At 50.3% G+C, this 22,129-nt stretch overlaps 1 protein-coding gene across 1 annotated transcript in view; it reads left to right on the forward strand.

Annotated features, from left to right (window-relative positions):
* Positions 1–22,129, forward strand: part of SKAP1 (src kinase associated phosphoprotein 1) — a 64,299-nt gene that overhangs the window by 34,411 nt on the left and 7,759 nt on the right. Inside the window, exons 5-11 of the mRNA XM_072919091.1 lie at positions 9,495–9,572; positions 10,214–10,297; positions 10,668–10,792; positions 11,406–11,469; positions 12,111–12,293; positions 14,325–14,381; positions 15,032–15,144. Coding sequence (XP_072775192.1) covers positions 9,495–9,572; positions 10,214–10,297; positions 10,668–10,792; positions 11,406–11,469; positions 12,111–12,293; positions 14,325–14,381; positions 15,032–15,144 — 704 coding nt within the window. The remainder of the gene's footprint in view (positions 1–9,494; positions 9,573–10,213; positions 10,298–10,667; positions 10,793–11,405; positions 11,470–12,110; positions 12,294–14,324; positions 14,382–15,031; positions 15,145–22,129) is intronic.

Here is a 22,129-nt window from a genome sequence, read left to right on the forward strand (position 1 = left end):
ATGGAGCCAAAGACGTTCCCACTTCTTTTTCCCAAGGAAAACAGTTGGATCTGACTGATCAAGGATCATTCCCATCCTAATTCCTGGAATAACAGGGGGAAATTCCAGCTGTTTTCATTCCCATCCTAATTCCTGGAATACCAGGGAAAATTCCAGCCATTTTCCTGCCGGCACTGAGGGTCATCAAGCCCTTCCCAGGAGAAGCTCTCCGGTGTCATCCCGGTTTTCCAGAAGGAGAAAACCATCATTGGAGAGGGAAAAATTGGATTTTCCAGCTTTTCCTGGGATCTGGCACCAGGCAGGGACATTCCCCATCCTTTAGGGGGATATCCTGGATATTTTCATTGGGAAGTGCCATGACAGGACACAGGGAATGTATTCCAAGTGGAAAAGGAGGAGTTCAGGTGGGATTTTGGGATTCCTTGGATCCCTGGAATTCTCCCAGGCTGTGTTGGAGCGGATAACGGGATTTGTCCCTGCCCGGGAATGGGATGGGAATGGGATGGGAATGGGATGGGAATGGGATGGGAATGGGATGGGAATGGGATGGGAATGGGATGGGAACAGGATGGGAATGGGATGGGATTTAAGGCCCTTCCATCCCAAACCATTCCAGGATTTGGGATTTTCCCTGGTTTTCCAGCAAAAAATCCCGGAGAAAACCACCGGGGATTTGTGGGAGCAGGTGCAGCTCTCCCCCTTTCCCCCGCTCAGCTCCAGGACAATATTCCATAAATATTTGCTCCGGGAAATGAGAAGGTGCCGAAAGAGCCCCGGAGCGGCCGGAAAATCTCCGGGAGGAGCAATCCAAACACACCTGGAGCGGGGATTGATCCGCGCCCGTCGCCATGGCGATAATCGGGATCCTGCGGGATCAATGGGAGCTTTCCCAAGGGGGAAGGGATAAATCCTGCTGGATGCTGAGATCCAGGCTGGTTTTAGGGCTGGTTCTTGGATTTTGGGATTACCGGGAGCCTTTCCCAAGTGGAAAAGGGATAAATCCTGCTGGATGCGGAGATCCGGGCTGGTTTTAGGGCTGGTTCTAGGATTTTGGGATTACAAAATGGAAAAGGATAAATCCTGCTGGATACTGGGCAGGTTCAGGGCTGGTTTTAGGGCTGGATTTAGGGCTGGATTTAGGCCTGATTTAGGGCTGGTTTTAGGGCTGGATTTAGGGCTGGTTTTAGGCCTGAATTTAGGGCTGGATTTAGGGCTGGATTTAGGGCTGGATTTAGGCTTTTGGGAAGTTTACATTCCCTATGAGCTTTTCCAAAGTGGGAAAGGGATAAATCCTGCTGGATGCTGAGATCCAACATGGTTTTAGGGTTGGTTTTAGGCCTGATTTTAGGGCTGGTTTTAGGCCTGATTTTAGGGCTGCTTTTAGGCCTGAATTTAGGGCTGGTTTTAGGCCTGAATTTAGGCTGGGTTTAGGCCTGAATTTAGGCTGGTTTCAGGCCTGAATTTAGGGCTGTTTTTAGGCCTGAATTTAGGCTGGTTTTAGGCCTGAATTTAGGGCTGTTTTTGGGGTTTATGACACCTTGGGGTCACCAGGACCTTTTCCGAAGCGGGGAGTGGACAAATCCTGCTGGGTACGGAGCAGATCCGGGGCGATTTGAGGCCCATTTCGGGATTCTGAGCCCATCCCCTCCCCGCGGCAGCGCTCCGTGTTCCCCGGCAGCCGCGAATCCCGGGAATAAAAAATGGGAAGTGCTTAAATGGTGAATGGGTTTCATGTTCCTGTCAGCGCTGAGGGTTTGTTCCCGTTTATAAACTCATCCGTTTGGAATGACATGGGTTTTATGGGAGCCATCAGCCCTGGGTGACGGCGTTCCCGTGTTCCACCATTACTGCCCGATTGGATTTGCAGTAAAGAACGGGAATGGGAATCGTAAATCTCCCGCCGGGAGATTTAGGGCTGCTGGAAGGGGCAATGGAGCCGATCCCGGAGTTTCTGAGGGATGGAGCCGATCCCGGAGTTTCTGAGGGATGGAGACGATCCCGGTGTTCCCAAGGGATGGAGCTGATCCCGGGGCTCCTGGAAGGGGCAATGGAGCCGTTCCCGGCGCTCCTGGATGGGGAATGGAGCCGATCCCGGAGTTTCTGAGGGATGGAGCCGATCCCGGGGCTCCTGAAAGGGGAACGGAGATGATCCCGGCATTCCCGAGGGATGGAGCTGATCCCGGCGCTCCTGGATGGGGAATGGAGCCGATCCCGGAGTTTCTGAGGGATGGAGCCGATCCCGGAGTTTCTGAGGGATGGAGCTGATCCCGGTGTTCCCAAGGGATGGAGCCGATCCCAGGACTTCTGGAAGGGGGAATGGAGCTCATCCCGGCATTCCCGAGGGATGGAGCCAATCCCGGGACTTCTGGAAGGGGAATGGAGCTGATCCCAGTGTTTCTGAGGGATGGAGCTGATCCCAGAGCTCCTGGAAGGGGGAATGGAGCTGATCCCAGTATTTCTGGGGGATGGAGCCGATCCCGGTGTTCCCGAGGGATGGAGCTGATCCTGAGACTCCTGGAAGGGGAAATGGAGCCAATCCCGGTCCTCCCACATGAATTTCCTCACGTTTTCCAAGGAATTTTTTGGTGATTTGGCAGCACTTGGCTGATTCCTCACTCCTGGAGACCCCTCAATCCATGCAGGACCCTCCCGGTGTGGAATTCCAGCCCCTCTGGAGGCAAATCCAGCATTTTTTAACCCCGGAACAGCACAAAGACTCCCCCACTCCGTGGATTTTCCCTCTTTTTATTTTCCTTAATTCACTGCCCGGCGAGTTCCTGATTGACTCCGAGACCAATTAAAGGAAAATTTAATGGGAGAATGGATGAACTCCCGGAGCTTTCCCGGCCATCCATCACTTCTTTATAGCGGGAGCCGGGAAGGAGCTCAGAACTTCCCGCTGGGAATGGGATAATGAAGAGGGCACGGAGAGGATTCCCGGGGATTGCCGGGATGCTGCTCCAGGCTGGGATTTACCGCCCTGATCCCGACGTTCCGGGTGCTGCACAGACCCCCGTGGGGCTGGGAAACGTTGGGATCATGGGATGGATCCCAGAAACCATCCCGGATGGTGGAGGTGTTGGCTCCGTGTTCCTCCATTCCATAAATCCCGGGAATCCACGTGTCCCAGATGTGCTCCAGGCTGGGATTTCCTGCCCCAATCCCGGTCTCCCAGCAGCTGGAATGGGAGGTGGGATTGTGGGATGGATCCCTGGAACCTCTTGGATCCATCTCATCCCTTGTTCCAAAGTGAGGTTGAGGATTTGACTCTCCTGGTGTTCCCCCATTCCATAAATCCCGGGAATCCGGTCGTGCCTGGCAGGGAGATGGGGACAGGCGGTGGTGGCACCACCAAGGCCCCGGCAGGACATCGGGAATTCTGTCCTGGTGGGAATCCGCTCCGAGTCTGGGGCTTTGTGGGGATGAGTTTGGCTTTCCAAGGGTCAGGAGGGGTGTGGAGCTCCCAAAATATCATCCTGGAGATTTGGGTTTCCCCAAAATCCCATTCTGGAAATGTGGGGTTCCCAAAATCCCATCCTGCACCTGTGGGGTTCCCAAAATCCCATCCCAGAACTCTGAGGCTTCCAAAATCCCATCCTGGAATTCTGGGGTTCCCAAAATCCCATCCTGGAGTTTCGGGGCCCCAAAATCCCATCCTGAAGCAGAGCCAGGCCCTTCCCAAAATCCCCACCCAAATCCCCCTTCCCATCCCGGCAGGATTTGATCCAGAGGCAGCAGGGGAGGGAAAAAACCCCGGAAAAAATCCCATAAAAAATGGCCGAGGAAATGGAAACCACCCGCAGGTCCCATTTTTCAGCCGTAACTCCATAATAAAAATAACGGGATAATGATTTTTTTTGGTTTTCTGGGATGATATTAAAGGCCGGGATATCGATCCCACATTTCCCGGGCCTCGGATGGAGCCGTGGGTTTTGACGGAGAGAGCAATAAAATCCTCACTTTCCCAATTTCCCATAAATGTCAGCTCCGCACGCGGGGTTACAAATTCCCGGCGATGTTCCCGTCCCTCCCTTCCCGGGGAACGAGGGAAAGTTTGGGATCAGAGCCGGGCTGGGAAGGGGCTGGGTTCCCATGGGATCCCATTCCTGGGGTTCTGTTCAATCCCAAATCCCTGGATTTTAGGGAAAGGGCCCAATGTCTGCCCTGGACACTGAAACCCTGATCCCACCTGGATTTGGGGTCCTGGAATCCTGATCCCACCTGGATTTGGGGTCCCAGAGCTCTGCTCCACCTGGATTTGGGGTCCCAGAGCCCTGATCCCACCTGGATTTGGGATCCTGGAGCCCTGATCCCACCTGGATTTGGGGTCCTGGAATCTTGATCCCACCTGGATTTGGGGTCCTGGAATCTTGATCCCACCTGGATTTGGGGTCCTGGAGCCCGGATCCCACCTGGATTTGGGATCCTGGAGCCCTGATCCCACCTGGATTTGGGGTCCTGGAACTCCAATCCCACCTGGATTTGGGGTCCTGGAATCCTGATCCCAGCAGGATTTGGGGTCCTGGAATCCTGATCCCACCTGGATTTGTGGTCCTGGAATCCTGATCCCACCTGGATTTTGGGGTCCTGGAGCCCTGATCCCACCTGGATTTGGGGATAAGGTCCCAATGTCCCCCCTGGATTCCAAAACCCTGATCCAGCTGTGATTTTGGGGTCCTGGAACTCCAATCCCACCTGGATTTTGGGTTCTGGGAGCTCTGATCCCACCTGGATTTTGGGGCCCCGGAGCTCTGATCCCACCTGGATTTTGGGATACTGGAATCCCGATCCCAGCAGGATTTGGGGTCCCAGAGCTCCGATCCCATCAGGATTCCTACCCACAGATCCCCAAACCCCACCTGGAGCTCCCGACCCGTCTCATCCCGGATTTATGGCTCTGTGGGGATCCGAGCTGCCATAAAAAGCAGTTCCCTGTTTTTCTGGCCCCGCCATCCTTTATCCGCTGTCACTTCCCAGCGCTCCCAGAGGCGGATGCGGCCGGAGCGATCGATGTTTTGTTTTATCTCCCTTTTTTTCCCAATAATTTTTTTAATAATTTCTCCCGCGGATAAATAACTCCCGGGAAAGCCGCGCTCAGCACTTTTGGGGTGGGGGGAAAAGTGATGAGGTCAGGAGAGGGAAAGGGAGGGAGCGGGGCTGGAGCTTCCCGCGGCATTCCCAGCGGGAATGGGGCTTGGAGCTGGCACCCCAAAACTGGGAAAAGGGGTTTGGGGGCACTGGGGTGGGAAAAGGGCAGGACAGGGATGGGGATAAGGACAAGGATAAGGATCTGGCAACCCCCATCTGCTTCCCTTGGAATTCCCAGCGGGAATGGGGCATGGAGCTGCCACCCTAAAATGGGAAAAGGGGTTTGGGGGGAATGGGATGGGATCAATGGGATGGGATGGGAAAAGGGACAGGGATGGGGACAAGGACAGGGATAGGGACCTGCCAACCCCCATCCTCTTCCCTCGGGAATGGGGCACGGAGCTGCCACTCCAAAATTGGGAAAAGGGACAGGGATGGGGACAAGGACAGGGATAGGGACCTGCCAACCCCCATCCTCTTCCCTCGGGAATGGGGCACGGAGCTGCCACTCCAAAATTGGGAAAGGGGACAGGGATGGGGACAGGGACCTGCCAACCCCTTGTCTTCTTCCCTTGGAATTCCCAGCAGGAATGGGGACACGGAGCTGACACCCTAAAACTGAGGAAAAGGGGAGGTCTGGGATCTGCACAGCCCCTTTTTGGGGTGGGAAATTTGGGAATTGGGATCCCAGCCGGGGTTCCCAGCCCCTTTTTGGGGTGGGAAATTTGGGAATTGGGATCCCAGCCGGGGTTCCCAGCCCCTTTCTGGGATGGGAAATTTGGGAATTGGGATCCCAGCCGGTGTTCCCAGCCCCTTTTTGGGGTGGGAAATTTGGGAATTGGGATCCCAGCCGGTGTTCCCAGCCCCTTTTTGGGGTGGGAAATTTGGGAATTCGGATCCCAGCCGGTGTTCCCAGCCCCTTTTTGGGATGGGAAATTTGGGAATTGGGATCCCAGCCGGGGTTCCCAGCCCCTTTTTGAGGTGGGAAATTTGGGAATTGGGATCCCAGCTGGTGTTCCCAGCCCCTTTTTGGGATGGGAAATTTGGGAATTGGGATCCCAGCCGGGGTTCCCAGCCCCTTTTTGGGGTGGGAAATTTGGGAATTGGGATCCCAGCCGGTGTTCCCAGCCCCTTTTTGGGGTGAGAAATTTGGGAATTCGGATCCCAGCCGGGGTTCCCAGCCCCTTTTTGAGGTGGGAAATTTGGGAATTGGGATCCCAGCCGGGGTTCCCAGCCCCTTTTTGGGGTGGGAAATTTGGGAATTGGGATCCCAGCCGGGGTTCCCAGCCCCTTTTTGGGGTGGGAAATTTGGGAATTGGGATCCCAGCCGGGGTTCCCAGCCCCTTTTTGGGGTGGGAAATTTGGGAATTGGGATCCCAGCCCCCCGCTGCTGCTCCCTCCGGGGCTGCTCCCGCTCCCGGCTCCAATCCTGAGCTTCTGCTGCTTCCTTGTGGCAAAATCTTGGAATGACACGGCCTTTCCCTGAATTCCTGCCCCGGGACGCGACCCCAAACCCCGGGAGAATCCCTTGGGAGCAGCTCCAGGGTTGGGATCTCGTGGCCTTGGAATCTCGGGAGGGAAATCCTTCAGCCGCCTCCATCCCTGTGCTGACCTTTGCCGGCTCCTGGAGAATTCCAGGTGGGAATTCTGCTGGCCAGCCCTTGCCGGAGGCCGTAAATATTCCCGGGAGGTGATGGAGGTGCTTGATTTTCTTGGGATAGATTTTTGAAGAGCCGGGATGTAACCCCAGAGTCCCGGTGGCAATTCCCGGGATATTTATGGCAGGAAGGTCCTTTCATTCCTTTCCTTTTATTCCCGAATTTCAGCGCTGCTGCTGCTCGGGATTAAACGTGGAATTCCTGCTCTGTGACACCCTCAGCTCCCCAAAATTTGGGATTTTCCCTGGGGTCACTGCCCCCGTTGGGAATAAGGAAAAGATGTGGTTGGGCTGGGATTTGGGATTTGAGATTTGGGATTTGGGATTTGGGATTTGAGATTTGGAATTTGGGATTTGTTCCCATGGCTCAGCATCCCAAATCCTGTTTATCCATGGCCAGGGGAGCTTCATCCTCTGGGATTGATCCATGGGCAGCTCCTGACCTGGAGAGAAAAGAGGGATGGGATGGATGAGGGCTCTGACCAGAGGAAAACAGGAAAACTCTGGAAAACCAGGAACGAGCGGCTCCAGTTTGATCTCCAGGTGCCCCGGATCAGCTTTTCCATGGGGAGACTGGGAATAAATCCCGGCAGGAATGGGGCTCATCCCTCCCATTCCCTCTCCCCCTCCTCCAGTGGCTCCTTTTGGGACCGCGGGGTCCTTGGAGGGGCTCAGGACCCTCTGGAAAACCGGGAATGAGTGGGAAGAGCGGGACCAGTTTGATCTCCAGGTGTCCCACATCAGCTTTTCCAAGAGGGAATTAGGGAACAAATCCCAGCAGGAATTGAGGTCACTCCCCCCTCCCTCCTCCTTTGGGGCCGAGAGGTCCTCGGAGGGGTTTGGGACCCTCTGGAAAACCGGGAATGCCGAGGAAAAGCAGCGCTGGGACTTTGATATCCAGCTGCCCCATATCAGCTTTTCCAAGGGGAAATTAGGGAACAAATTCCAGCGGGAACGGGGGGTGGGGTCTCCCTCCCTCCGGAGCCGCGGGGTGAAAGCTGAAAGTTGAAGAGTCCAAAGCCGTCAATCCCGACTTTCAGCCGGCGCTGGGAAAGGGAAATATTTGGATAAGGCGCGATCCGGAGCTGCCGCTGTTTACAAATCCCGATCCCACATCAAACGCGGCTCCTTTGGGAAGCGCTTCCCGCTCTCCCGGCTCCTTTCGGGAGCTGTCACGGGAATTATTTGATGTTTCCCTCTCTCCTTTGTTTGTTTACGTTCATTAAAGTCGGGAAAATCCATCAAATCCTTGGCTCCGCTTCTCCCGGAGCGCGCGCGGCCGCAGGTGCGGAGCGGCCGGGAATGATGGAGGATCCATTTATCCCGTGGGGCGTGTGGAGGGAATGACACATTCCCGATAAATCCAGCCCCGTTCCCGCCCTTCTGCCTTACCCCGGCCCTGATGGATGAGTTCCTTATCGGGAACACGGAAAAGCCGCGCTCGAGCTCCGGCTGCGCTTCCCAGCCAGAGGCGGGGGCTGATCCCAGCGTTCCGCAGATTCCCGGGATGAGCCGGGATTTATGGAAGCTGTTCCCCAGCTCTGCTGAGCGTCGCCTTGGCTAGAATCCCAAAAAATGCTGGATACCCCCTGGATTTGCCCTGCCGTGGGGAGTTATCCCCAGTTTCTTGCCTCTGGAATTCCCAAGTTTGTTGCCTCCGGAGTTCCCAAGTTTTCCTGTAATTCCAAACTTTTTCCCAAGTTTGCTGCCGGTGGAATTCCCAAGTTTACTGCCTTAGGAATGAGGCTTCCAAGGCTATTCCCAGAAAATGGAGCTTCCAAGGCCATTCCCGGAAAAACGAGGCTTCCAAGGCCATTCCCAGGAAAATGAGGCTTCCAAGGCCATTCCCGGGAAAATGAGGCTTCCAAGGCCTCACCATTCCTGGGAAAACAAGGCCTCCAAGGCCATTCCCAGAAAATGGATCCTCCAAGGCCATTCCCAGAAAACGAGGCCTCCAAGGCCATTCCCGGGAAAATGAGGCCGTCGGGCTAACGAGGAATGGTCGGAGCACACCTGAACGCTCCGGTGGAGCCGGAGCAAAAGTCGGGATTTACGGAGTCCCCGCGCGGACAGGAAAGGACGGGAAGTTTATCATGGATTAGGGAATTAATGGGGATGAATTCCCGCCCGCTGATGGATGGGATGGACGCTCCATTAGGGAATGATTTAGGATTTTCCGGCTCATTGTGGATCAGGCGGGGCTCGGAATGTTGGGATGGGGGAAGAATTGGGGAGCAGGGAAGGAATTCCAGGGATTTTCAAGTCATGGGTCCATATTTTTTAGTTTTTATATTATTTTTATATATATTTTTATATTTTTATATTTTTCACTTTTATGTGGATTTATTAGGGGATCATTTGGGAGGGAAGGGATCCTAAAGCTCATCCAGGGTCACCTCCCACGATCCCAGGATTCCCAGGTTTTTGGGATCAGCTGGGAACGGCAGAGCCCTTCCAGGCTTTGGGATGAGATTCCACGGGCAGATCCACAGTGGGAATTGGGTTTTCCATGGGAATTGGGTTTTCCATGTCCAAAACCCAACCAGATTCCAGGGAAAAAGGGCAGCTCCAGCCTCATCCCGCTGAATCCTGGAATTTCAAGACCCTGTTCCCTGCTCCCAGTGCTGGGAATATCAGTGGGATCCGGATAAACCGAACGCTGCTTCCCCAAAGAAAGGAGATGGAAACCTTGGAATGTGGGAATGGGATTGGCAAATTCCAAGGTTTTCCCTTGCTTTGCTCCCCGCAGGCCTGGAGGAGATCCCACGGCCCATCCAGGATTCCGGGAATATTTTGAAGCAAGGATACCTGGAGAAGAGATCCCGAGGTAAAACCTGGAATTCCAGGAGTAGATCAGAGGCTGCCACCTGAAAATTTGGGAAAATCCCAAATTTCCAGCCTAAAATAAAAACCAGGAAAAAAACAGGAAATCCATGGATTTCCACTGACAGGAGTTTCCAGGTTTTTCCAACGCCTTGCCGGGCTCATTCCCTTTTCCAGAGCATCCAAATTAAATCCTGGAATTAAATTAAGCTCGGCCCAGGCCTGGAGGGCAAAACTAATGAGGAGAAAAAGCCGGGAAAAGCTCCAGGGATTCGGGATCATCCCACATTTAATGCGGAGATAAGAGCCGGGCTCGGAATCAGCCTGGGCCTTATCTCCCTTTTCCCGTGAAAGCCACAAATTATTCCCTTCCCTAATGGGATTTTCTCGGGAATTATTGATGGGAAGAGGCAGAAACAGCTCCTGATTTTTCCCTGAGCTCAGCTCGGAGTTAGGCCTGGCTTAACTCCCGCTCATCTCTGCTTTAACAACATTTTCCAGAGATTTAACCCCAAACGCCTTCCCTGGCCGCACGGAATCCATGAGAAAGGCATCCCAAAGGAATAAAATGCAGCATTTTCCCTGCTTTTCCCTTTTTTTCCCTGGCTTTTCCCATTTTTTCCCCATTTTTTGCCTGTTTTCCAGAGCCCAGCTTTTTCGGCTCCGAGTGGCACAAGCGCTGGTGCGTCCTCACCCAACGGAATTTCCTCTACTACGCCAACGAGAAAAGTGAGTGGGAAAAGAATTCCCAACTTCTGGGTGGAAAAGAGGGATGTGACCATGGAAAACCACAATTCCCAGTTCCTGGAAGGGAAAATCCCAGCTGGATTTGGATATTTATTTTTCCATTGGAGCAAAGGGAATTTTCTGGCCATTCTTCTTTACCAGAATTTCCCTTTCCTGGAATTTTGCAGCCATTTCCCCTTTCCCAAATTTTCCATCCGTTTCTTTCTCCCAGAATTTTCCAGACATTCCCCTTTCCTGGAATTTTCCAGCCACGTGCCTCAGTTTCCCTCCATGGATAAATCCCCCTGATCCGCATCCAGGTGTGGGAAAAAAGCTGGAAAATCCTAAATTTTTCCCAATTCCCTTTTCCCAGGCAAGCAGCCCAAAGGCTCCTTTCCCATCGAGCACTACCAGGCCCACCTGGACTCCCAGATCCGGAAAGATTCCCGGAAAAAATGCTGCTTCCAGCTGCTCTGTCCTGGAAAACGCTCCTACGAGGTGGGAAATGGCAGGAAAAGGGGAATCTTGGTGGCAGGAAATGGGAATCTCATGGGAAAAAATGGGAATTTTTTTGGGGAAATAGGAATTTGGGGGGTGGAAATGAGAATTTTGGGGGGGAAGATGGGAATTTGGGGGGGAAAGATGGGAATTTCGGGGCAAAAATTGGGAATTTTTGCTGGGAAATGGGAATTTTGGGGGGAGAAATGGGAATGGATTTCCATGGATTTCCATGGATTTCCATGGATTAGATCTGAAAGCCTTGCTAGGGTTTCCATTGATTTTTGTGGATTTTCATGGATTTCCAAGGTTTCCATAGGTTTCGCCGGCTTTTAATGGATTTCCCTGGGTTTTCATGGGTTTTCATGGAATTCCACGGATTTCCATGGATTTCCCTGGGTTTTCATGGAATTCCATGGGTTTCCATGAGTTTCTAGGGGTTCAGTTTTCAGCTTTCCTGAGATATTCTGGCTGTGCTCCTCTCCCATTGGAGCTGGCAGACAAATCCTGGGAATGGCTTTTCCCGGTGCCCTGGGGTTGGGAATGGAGGATCCCCGTCCCCTCATCCCAAATCCCAAATCCCAAATCCCGGGATAACGGATTCTCCCGGCAGTTCACAGCTCCGAGCCCGGCCGAGGCCCAGGATTGGGTGGAGCAGATCCAGTTCCTCCTCAAGGGTGAGTCCGGAGCAGCTCCCGCTTTTTGGGATTTTGGGAAGCGTCATCCCACCTGGATCGGGGCTTTCCATCCACCCGCGCCCGGATTTGTGGGGACTTGCTCCAGCTGGAGGCAGAGAAAATTCCAGAAATTCTCTGGAATCCCCAGGCAGCTTTCCAGCCTCCATCCCACCAGGCCCACATGGAATTTGGGGTCATTCCCTGGGATTTTCCATCTTTCCTTGGGTTTTTCCTTAGGTTTTTTCCCGGTTCTCTGGTGTCGGGTTTGGAGCTCGATCCCACCCCTCTGGAACTGGGAGAATTCCCACTTTTCATCCCATTTCCCCCCTCTCCCAGCTGGGCTTGTGTGGAGTTGCTCCAGCTGGAGACAGAGAAAATTCCAGAAACCCTCTGGAACCCTCTGGAATTTTCCAGAATCTCTGGAACCCCACCCCCCCCAGGCTGTGTCTCTTCAGGATTCATCCCTGAATTTGGGGTTATTTCCTGGGATTTTCCATCTTTCCTTGGGTTTTTCCCATCTTTCCTTGGGTATTTCCTTGGTTTTTTGCCCATTCTCGGCCGCAGTATTTGGATCTCCATCCCAGCCTCTGGAATGGGGAGAATTCCCATTTTTCCATCCCTTTTTCCCTCTTTCCCGGCAGACCTGAGCTCCCTGACCATTCCCTGCGATGAGGAGGAGGAAGAGGAGGAGGAGGAGGAGGAGGAGGAGGAAGAGCTCTCCAAGGACCAGGACAGCTCCGATTCCATGAACAATTCCCAGAATTCCACCCTGAATCCAGAGGATCCGGAGCTGGAAGGCGATGACATCTACGAGGTGATGCCAGGTGAGCTCCCAAATTCCCAACTTTTCCTCGGAAAAACGTGAGGAAACCTCGGCCATTCCCACATCTCTGCTTTGAACCCACCCAAAATTCCAAGGTTTTACCCCATTTCTTTATTCCGAGTTTTTGATGGACCTCCCAAACCCAAACCTTGTTTTTCTGGGAATTTCGGATCTGGGGATTCTGCTGGAGCAGCCCTCAGAGTTTTCATGGATTTTCGTGGATTTTTCAAGAATTTCAATGGATTTTCATGGGGTTTCGTGGGTTTTCATGGTTTTCCATGGATTTGGATGGATTTTCATAGATTTTGATGGGTTTCCATGAATTTCCATGGGTTTTCACAGATTTCCACAGGTTTTCCATAGGTTTTCATGGATTTCCATGGACTTCCACGGATTAGGGGTTCCAGCTTTCCTGAAATAGCCTGTCAAGGAAAAATCCATGGATTTCCATAGACTTCCCTGCATTTCCACGGACTTCCATGTGTTTCCATGGATTTCCATGGATTTCCATGGATTTTCCATGGTTTTCCGTGGACTTCTATGCATTTCCATGGATTTCCATGGATTAGGCTTCCCAGCTCTCCGGGATAACCCAACTCACGGATTTTCCTTCATCCCAAACTCCCAAAATCTCCAGGAAAAACCCCAATCCCATCCTCCCTTCTCCCGCCTTTACCTCCCGACCAAAAACCACGAAAAAAAAACCCGGGAGACGGGAACAAAAAAAAAAAAAAAACGGGAAAAGCCGCGGAGAGATAATTTCCTCGGCGTTAATGAAGTTTTACAAAAACAGACGCGGCCGAGGCCAAATAAAATTTCACAGGTGATAAATTTTTCCAATTTCCCGGGAAGGATTCGATGGGAATGTTAAATCAGGAGTGAAGGTGTCCGTTCGGAAGCGCCGAGCGCTGCCGGGGAATTTTATCGACTGGAAAATTGAATCAAATTGCTCCATTAAAAACTCGGCTCCGCAGAGATTCCGAAGCTTCCTGGGATGCGCCGGCGGCTCCGGACCCCCGGGATGAGGATCCCAAAAGTGGGGTGGGAGGGAGAAGTGGAATTTTCCAAAGTTTTCCAGCTTTTTTCCTTTGATTCAGTGCTGGAGAATCCAAGTGTTGGGTGGGATTGGGAAGGCAGAGCTTTGCTTCCAGGCCTGATTCCAGGAAAACCCTTGGATCTATCAGACTTAACTCCAGGAAAATCCCTGGATCCATCAGACTTAATTCCAGGAAAACCTCCGGATATTGGAGAGGGGCTTGTCCTGTCCCCATGGATCCCATTCCTGGATTTTCCAGTATTTTCCTTGGATTCAACACTGGAAAATCCAAATATTGGCTGGGACTGGGAAGGCCGAGTTTCAATTCCAGGCCGAGTTTCAATTCCAGGAAAACCCCTGGATCCATCGGGTTGGATTCCAGGAAAACCCCTGGATGGTGGGGAGGGGCTTCTCCTGTCCCCATGGATCCCATTCCCGGATTTCCCAGCTCCAAATCCTCTGGGAATGTGCCTGGGAATGGGACAGGGAGTGGGCAGGGGTGTCCGTGGGATGCGAAATGGATTTTCCATGGATGTGAAATGGTTTTTCCATGGATGAGGATGGAAATTTGGGATGCTCCATGCAGCTCCATTCCCTTCCCGTTTTTCCAAGCCTTCCCCTCTGGAATCCGCCTTTTCCCCGGGATCATTCCTTCCATCCCTTCCTCCTCCTCTTCCCAAATTTTCTCCTTAATTCCTCCTTCCTTCCTCGCATTCCCAGCCCGGAATTTCCCCTCTGGAATCTGCTTTTCCCAAGTCACCTCTCTTCCCACGGGGACACCCGGAATTCACGGATTTGTTTTTCCCAGTGCCCACAACAATTCCGGTTTTCCATGAAAATCCCCTCCAATACTTCTTCCCACAATTAATCCAAGAATTTTTTATTCCCAGGATTCTCTCGGAGCTCTGGGCCTGCCGGAGCTGAGACATTCCCGGATTTCCCCTGATTTTTCCGCTGTTTTTCCCAGATTTTTCCCACTGTTTTTTGCCTCCCCAGATGAGGAGCTGGAGCCGCCATTCCTGGAGGATGAGGAGGATTTCGGGAGCGAGGAGGGTAAGATCCCAATCCAAAGGATTCCCAGGATATGGATGGGGGAATATTTTGGGATTTTGGCCACTTTGGAGCATCCTGGGCTGTGGAAAACATGGAGAGCGGGAGAATTCCTGGGATTTGACTCTTCCCAGTGGTGGAATTCCACTTGGGAAGACTCTTCCCAATGGGATAAGGAGACATCTCCCAAAATTCCTGGGATAAAGGAGCTGTTTGGGAATTTTTAAGTGGGATTTTTATCCCTAAAATTTGGGAATTTTTAAGTGGGATTTTTATCCCTAAAAGGGATCCCACAGGAATTTTGGGATCCAACCCCCCAGGATCCCACTGGACATTCCCGGGATGCTTCCCACTTCCTCCTGTCCTTCTGGGAAGCAGGAAAGGAGCCGGGATGAGAATTCCTGGGAAAGGAATTCCTGGAAAACTGGGACCAAACTCTTGGGGGAGCACCAATCCCTTGGCCGGTGGGGCCGTGATGGAATTCCATGGAATTTCCACCATTTCCCGACTCAACATTCAACATTCCCAATGGATTTGGAGCATTTCCCATCCTGGAGAAACTTCAGGAGAACTTTTGGCTCTGGAATCACCTCCATGATCCTGTACCTATAAATCCCTCACCACCCTGACCCTTTTTTTCCCCTTTTTCCCAGAAAATTCCGACTGGGATTACTCCAATTATTACCAGGGATTGTGGGATTGCCGCGGGGACAATCCCGACGAGCTCTCCTTCCAACGGGGCGACCTCATCCGCATCCTCAGCAAGGTAGGAGCTGGAATTTTGGGGAATTTTGGGGGAATTTTGGGGGCATTTTTGGGATTTTTTGTTAATTTTTTGGTAAATTTGCCTCACTTCCCATTTTATTTCCCATTCCTGGGCCTTATCCATGTCCTCAGTGATGTGGAATGCAGAATTTTCTTGGGATTTTAAAAATTTTTTTGGGGAATTTTTGGGAATTTTGGCTCATTTCCCATTTTATTTCCCATTTTCAATGGGCTGGCTTCATCCATGTCCTCCGGGAGGGAGGAGCTGGAATTTTTTGGGATTTGAGCTCATTTTCAAGGCCAAAAGGTGCTAAAATCTCTCAAAATTAAGATTTAAAATTAGATTAATGATGTCAGGAGGGGGTTTTATTTGTTTTCACTGGTTTTTACTGGTTTCTACTGGTCTTTACTGAGTTTTATTGTTTTTTACTGGTTTTTACTGAGTTTTTACTTGTTTTTACTGGTTTTTACTGGTCTTTACTGAGTTTGAATGGTTTTTACTGGGTTTTACTGGTCTTTACTGGTTTTTCACTGGTCTTTACTGAGTTTTATTGGTTTTTATTGGTTTTTACTGGGATTGGGACCTATTTGGGGCTCGATTTGGGGTTGGAGGAGCAGCTCCCCCTCCTGATCCTGTACCCCGCTCCGGAAACGGCAAATTCCTCATTTTTTGGGGGATTCCCGATTTGGGAATTTGGGGAATTGCCTCGCTCAGAACCGACGGATCCGGGGGCTTTTCCCTATAAATTCCGGATGCGGGAAGAGGAGGGAGGGAGAGGCAGCGATGGGAGGAGGAGGAGGAGGAGGAGGAGGAGGAGGAGGAGGAGGAGGAGGGAAAAGGTTGGGAATGTTCACTCAGCTGCGCCTTAATTTCCTTTTCAATCTTGTCCCAATTAATTTCGCGGAATTAATCTCGCGGCGCCCGCTGGCTCCGACCACGGAATAGCGGCTCCTATAAAATCCCATCTGGCGCCTTCCCGGCCCGACATTCCCGGGAAAAGTGGGGACCGGGAGCGCAGTGGGGTCAGGGAGTCATGGAATTGCCAAGGCTGGATCTGGGCGCGATCCCCGCTGTGGAAACCGACCCTGTCCCGGTGTTCCTTGGGCACTTCCAGGGAAATCGGGGCCTGTTTGATCCCAGGAATCCTGGGAATGCTGATCCCAAGGGATCCTGGCCCCTTGGATCTGGGAGGTGCAGGGTGACAACCCCAGAGGTGCCAACGGCTCGTTCACTGGGAGAAAACACTGGGAATTCTCTTGGGAAAAGGGAAGAGTCATTCCCATCCCGAATTCCCATCCCAAATTCCCATCCCGAATTCCCATCCCAAATTCCCATCCCAAATTCCCATCCCAAATTCCCATCCCAAATTCCCATCCTGAATTCCCATCCCGAATTCCCATCCCAAATTCCCATCCCGAATTCCCATCCCGAATTCCCATCCCGAATTCCCATCTCTGGAAGCGTCCGAGGCCAGGCTGGACTGGGATATCGGGATGGGTCCCTGCCCATGGCAGAACTGGGATTGGGATGGGGTTCGAGCTCCTTCCCACCCACCCCATCCCAGAATTCCATAATCCCAACAAAACCCCGTTCCCACATCCCGTTCCCAGCCCTGCTCCCTCTTTCCCATCCCAGTGATTCCTCCTCCGGGATAACTGTGGGAATGCGGTGCCACTTCCCGCTTTAGCTGGGCGTGGTGGGTGTCCTAAAACCGGGATCCGTTCATTCCCTGCCCGGGAAAACCGGGATCGATTCATCCCTCCTCCATCCCTGCCTGGGAAAACCGGGATCTGTTCAATCCCTCCATCCCTGCCTGGGAAAACCGGGATCGGTTCATTCCCTCCTCCATCCCTGCCTGGGAAAACCGGGATCGGCTCATTCCCTGCTCAGGAAAACCGGGATCGGCTCATTCCCTGTATCCCTGCCTGGGAAAACTGGGATCTGTTCATTCCCTCCATCCCTGCCTGGGAAAACCGGGATCGGCTCATTCCCTCCTCCATCCCTGCCCGGAAAACCGGGAGAGGGAAGTGGCGGGAGAGAATTCCCGCATCCCCACGGCAGCGGAAGGCGCGGGGTGACATCTAGCGGCATTTTCCATGGATTTGGGGACGGGGACCATTTTCCATGGATTTGGGGAGGGGACCAGCCCTCCCTCCCTCCCCCGGCTCCGTCCCCGGAGGCGGCGCGGGATGAGCTCGGCCCGGGCTCAGCTGCGCTCGGATCCCGGGAATGGTCCCGCTGGGAGCGGCGGGATGGCGGCAGCTGGGAGGCAGCGGTCACCCCCCGGTCACCCCCCGGTCACCCCCCGGTCACCCCCCGGTCACCCCCGGTCACCCCCGGTCACCCCCCGGTCACCCCCCGGTCACCCCCCGGTCACCCCCCGGTCACCTCTGGTTATCCCCGGTCACCCCCGGTCACCCCCCGGTCACCCCCCGGTCACCTCTGGTTATCCCCGGTCACCCCCGGTCACCCCCCGGTCACCCCCCGGTCACCTCTGGTTATCCCCGGTCACCCCCGGTCACCCCCCGGTCACCCCCCGGTTACCCCCGGTCACCCCGGTCACCCCTGGTTATCCCCGGTCACCCCCCGGTCACCTTCGGTCACCCCCCGGTCACCCCCCGGTCACTTCAGTCACCTCCTGGTCACTCCTGGTCACTCCTGGTCACCCCTGGTTATCCCCGGTCACCCCCCGGTCACCCCCGGTCACCCCCGGTCACCCCCCGGTCATCCCCGGTCACCCCCCGGTCACCCCCCGGTCACCCCCGGTCACCTCCGGTCACCCCCCGGTCACCCCCCGGTCACCCCTCGGTCATCCCGGTCACCCCCCGGTCACCCCTGGTTATCCCTGGTCACCCCCGGTCACCCCCCGGTCACTTCTGTCACCTCTGGTCACTCCTGGTCACCCCTCGGTCACTCCCTGGTCACCCCCCAGTCACATCTGGTGACCTCGGTCATGGCAGTGAACGGTCACCTCGGTCACTCCTGGTCATTCCCAGTCACCCCTGGTCACCCTCGGTCACCTCTGGTCACCTTGGTCATCCCTGGTCACCCATGGTCACCCATGGTCACACCTTGTCACCCTGGCCACCTCTGGACACCCCTGGTCACTCCTCAGTCACTCCTCGGTCACTCCTGGTCACTCCCGGTCACCCCTGGTCATCCTCAGTCACCTCTGGTCACCCTCGGTCACCTCTGGTCACCTGGGTCATCCCCGGTCACCCCTCGATCACTCCTGGTCACCTTGGTCAGTCCCGGTCACCCATGGTCACCCATGGTCACTCCTGGTCAGTCCCGGTCACCCATGGTCACCCATGGTCACTCCTGGTCAGTCCCGGTCACCCATGGTCACCCATGGTCACTCCTCAGTCATTCCTGGTCACCCCATCTCACCCTGGCCACCTCTGGTCACCCCTGGTCACTCCTGGTCACCCCTGGTCACCCCTGGTCACTCCCTGGTCACCCCTGGTCACTCTCAGTCATCCCTGGTCACTCCTGGTCACCCCTGGTCACTCTCAGTCATCCCTGGTCACTCCTGGTCACCCCTGGTCACTCCTGGTCACCCCTGGTCATACCTGGTCATCCCTGGTCACCCCTGGTCACTCCTGGTCACTCCTGGTCACCCCTGGTCACCCCTGGTCACTCTCAGTCACTCCTGGTCACTCTCAGTCACCCCTGGTCACTCTCAGTCACTCCTGGTCACTCCTGGTCACCCCTGGTCACCCCTGGTCACTCTCAGTCACTCCTGGTCACTCCTGGTCATCCCTGGTCACTCTCAGTCACTCCTGGTCACCCCTGGTCACCCCTGGTCACCCCTGGTCACTCTCAGTCACTCCTGGTCACCCCTGGTCACTCCTGGTCATTCCTGTTCACTCCTGGTCACTCCTGGTCATCCCTGGTCACTCTCAGTCACTCCTGGTCACTCCTGGTCACCCCTGGTCACCCCTGGTCACTCCCCAGGGACAGGGACGAGGCTGATCCCAGCCTGTGCCCGATCCTCAGGGATTCACCTGCACATCCCCAATTCCGCATCCCAAATTTTCCTCATCCCGGGAATGGATCCCGGGTGTTCCTGATCTCGAATCCCAAATTTTCCTCATCCCAGGGCCTCACCTGCACATTCCTGGTGTTCCATCCCAAATCCCGATGCTCCATCCCAAATTTTGCTGTTCCATCCCAAATTTTGCTGTTCCATCCCAAATTTTGCTGTTCCATCCCAAATTTTGGTGTTCCATCCTAAATTTTGCTGTTCCATCCCAAATTTTGATGCTCCATCCCAAATTTTGGTGTTCCATCCCAAATTTTGATGCTCCATCCCAAATTTTGGTGTTCCATCCCAAATTTCGGTGCTCCATCCCAAATTTTGGTGTTCCATCCCAAATTTTGGTGTTCCATCCCAAATTTTGGTGTTCCATCCCAAATTTTGATGCTCCATCCCAAATCCCGGATGCTCCATCCCAAATTTTGATGCTCCATCCCAAATTTTGATGCTCCATCCCAAATTTTGGTGCTCCATCCCAAATTTTGGTGCCGGGAATCCCGGGAGGCCTCGGGGCCGCAATTCCCGGGAATTCCGGGATATTCCCACATTTCCTTTGGAATTCAGCACTGGGAACTTCCTGGGATGAGCCTTGGGTGGGAAAATCAATTCATTTAATAAATGGAATAATTTAATTAATTAATTAATGGAATAAAATAATTTGTTAATAAATAGGGACATGAATCTGTTCTAAATTAATTATAAATTATTAAATAATTGATTAATGATAACATAATTATTTTATTAATAATGAATTACTAATAGTTAATCAATGATAATAAATCGACGATATAAATTAATTATAAATTAATAAATAAGAAGGTAAATTAATGTTAATCAATTAATAAATAATCAGGTAAAGTAACATTAATTAATAATAACGTTAACAAACAAAAAAAGAGGGAAATGAATTTATTATTAATTAATAAATGAACAGGTAAACAAACAAGTAAATTAATGTTAACTGATTAATTAACAGATATTTAAATCCATTATAAATTAATAAATGAACAGGTAAACAAACAGATAAATAAATGTGAATTAATTCATTATCAATTACTAAATAAATTAACTCATCAATTAATCATTAATTCATTGTAAATTAATAGATAAATATGCAAACAAAGAGGTAAAGAAATGTGAATTAATTAATTATCAATTACTAAATTAACAGGTACAGCAAATCCTTAATTAATCAGTAATTTATTATAAATTAGTAAATAAATAAGCAAACAAAGAGGTAAATAAATGTTAAATAAATAATTAAAAATTACCAAATAAACAGGTAAAGAGGCAAATCTGTGTTAATCCAATAATTAGTAATAAAGGTTAAATAATAAATAAAATTAATTACTAAATAATAACTAATAAATAGTAAATAGTAAATAATAATAACAAATGGTAAATCGTAAATATAATAAAAATAGTAAATGGTAAATAATAAACAATACATAATAAATAGTAAATAATAAATTAAAATAAATAATAATTAATAGTAAATAATAAATAATAAATAGTAAATGGCAAATAAATAATATATAAGAAATAGTACCTAATAAATAAAATATAAATTAATAAAATCGCAATTAAAATAATAATAAATAACTATTTAAAATAATAAATGGCAAAATTAATAAACAAAGAGGCAAATAAAATAAATTTATTAATTATATTAATTGAGTTTATTAATCCCGCATTAAAAATGTGATTTTTTTCTCCGGGATTTGTTTTGGGGCCGAGCAGAATTTGGGGTTTGGATGCAGCGGCAGCTCCGGGACAGAAATTTTTGGGTTTAATTTTATATTTTATATTTAATACTTCGCATTTTGTACTTTATAACTCCTTGTTTAGATTTTAAAGTTTAAATTTTTAATTTTTATATTTTATTTTTTAAATTTTTTAATTCTTAATTTTAAATTTTTGTATTTTAATTTTTATTCTTATCTTTCATTTTATCTTTGTATTTTATATTTCACATTTTATATTTTATATTTTTAAGTTTTATGGTCTGCATTTTATACTTTAAATGTTGCATTTGCATTTTATATTATTTTTTCTATTTTTTACTTTTTATATTTTACACTTCACATGTTAATTTTTATATTTGATTCTTTATATTTTGCATTTTATGTTTAATAGCTTCTACTTTATTATTTAAATTTTCATATATTAAATCCTAGATTTTACATCTTTATACTTTATGTCTTACACTCTATATTTTATATTTTACATTTTATGTTTTCTATTTTATATTTCAACATTTTAATTTTTATATTTTATATCTTATATTGTAATTTTTACACTTTCTAGTTTATATTTTATTTTTATTTTTATTTTTATTTTTATTTTTATTTTTATTTTTATTTTTATTTTTATTTTTATTTTTATTTTTATTTTTATTTTTATTTTTATTTTTATTTTTATTTTTATTTTTATTTTGTATTATATATTTTAAATTTTATATTTTATATTTTAATATATTTTATATTCTACCTCCATCCCATCCATCCGCACCCACCCCTGCCAGCAGATTTGGGAATTTTTCCATGGAAAACCGCAGGAAAAATAGAAACTGCAGGGAAAAAAACCAATCCCAAAACATCCCGGAAATCTCAGAAATTTCGGGAATTGTCCCCAGTAAATGGGGGAAGGAAGATCCCGGGAAGGGAAAAGGGAATTCGGGATCCCAAAAAAAAGCCAGAATTTTGGGAATTGTCCCAAATAAACACGGGATTGAACAAAAACTACGGGAATTCTGCCCCGCCAGTGACCCCAGTTTGGGGTCAGAGAGGGGAATTGATCCCAGTAACCCCAGTTTGGGGTCAGAGGGAAAATCCCAATCCCAGTAACCCCAGTTTGGGATCAGAATGGGGAACACATTCCCAGTTCCCCAATCCCAGTTCTCCCAGTTCTCCCAGTTCCCCAATCCCAGTTCTCCCAGTTCTCCCC

Source organism: Taeniopygia guttata, chromosome 27, assembly GCF_048771995.1.
Source record: "Taeniopygia guttata chromosome 27, bTaeGut7.mat, whole genome shotgun sequence".
Lineage (NCBI taxonomy): Eukaryota > Metazoa > Chordata > Aves > Passeriformes > Estrildidae > Taeniopygia > Taeniopygia guttata.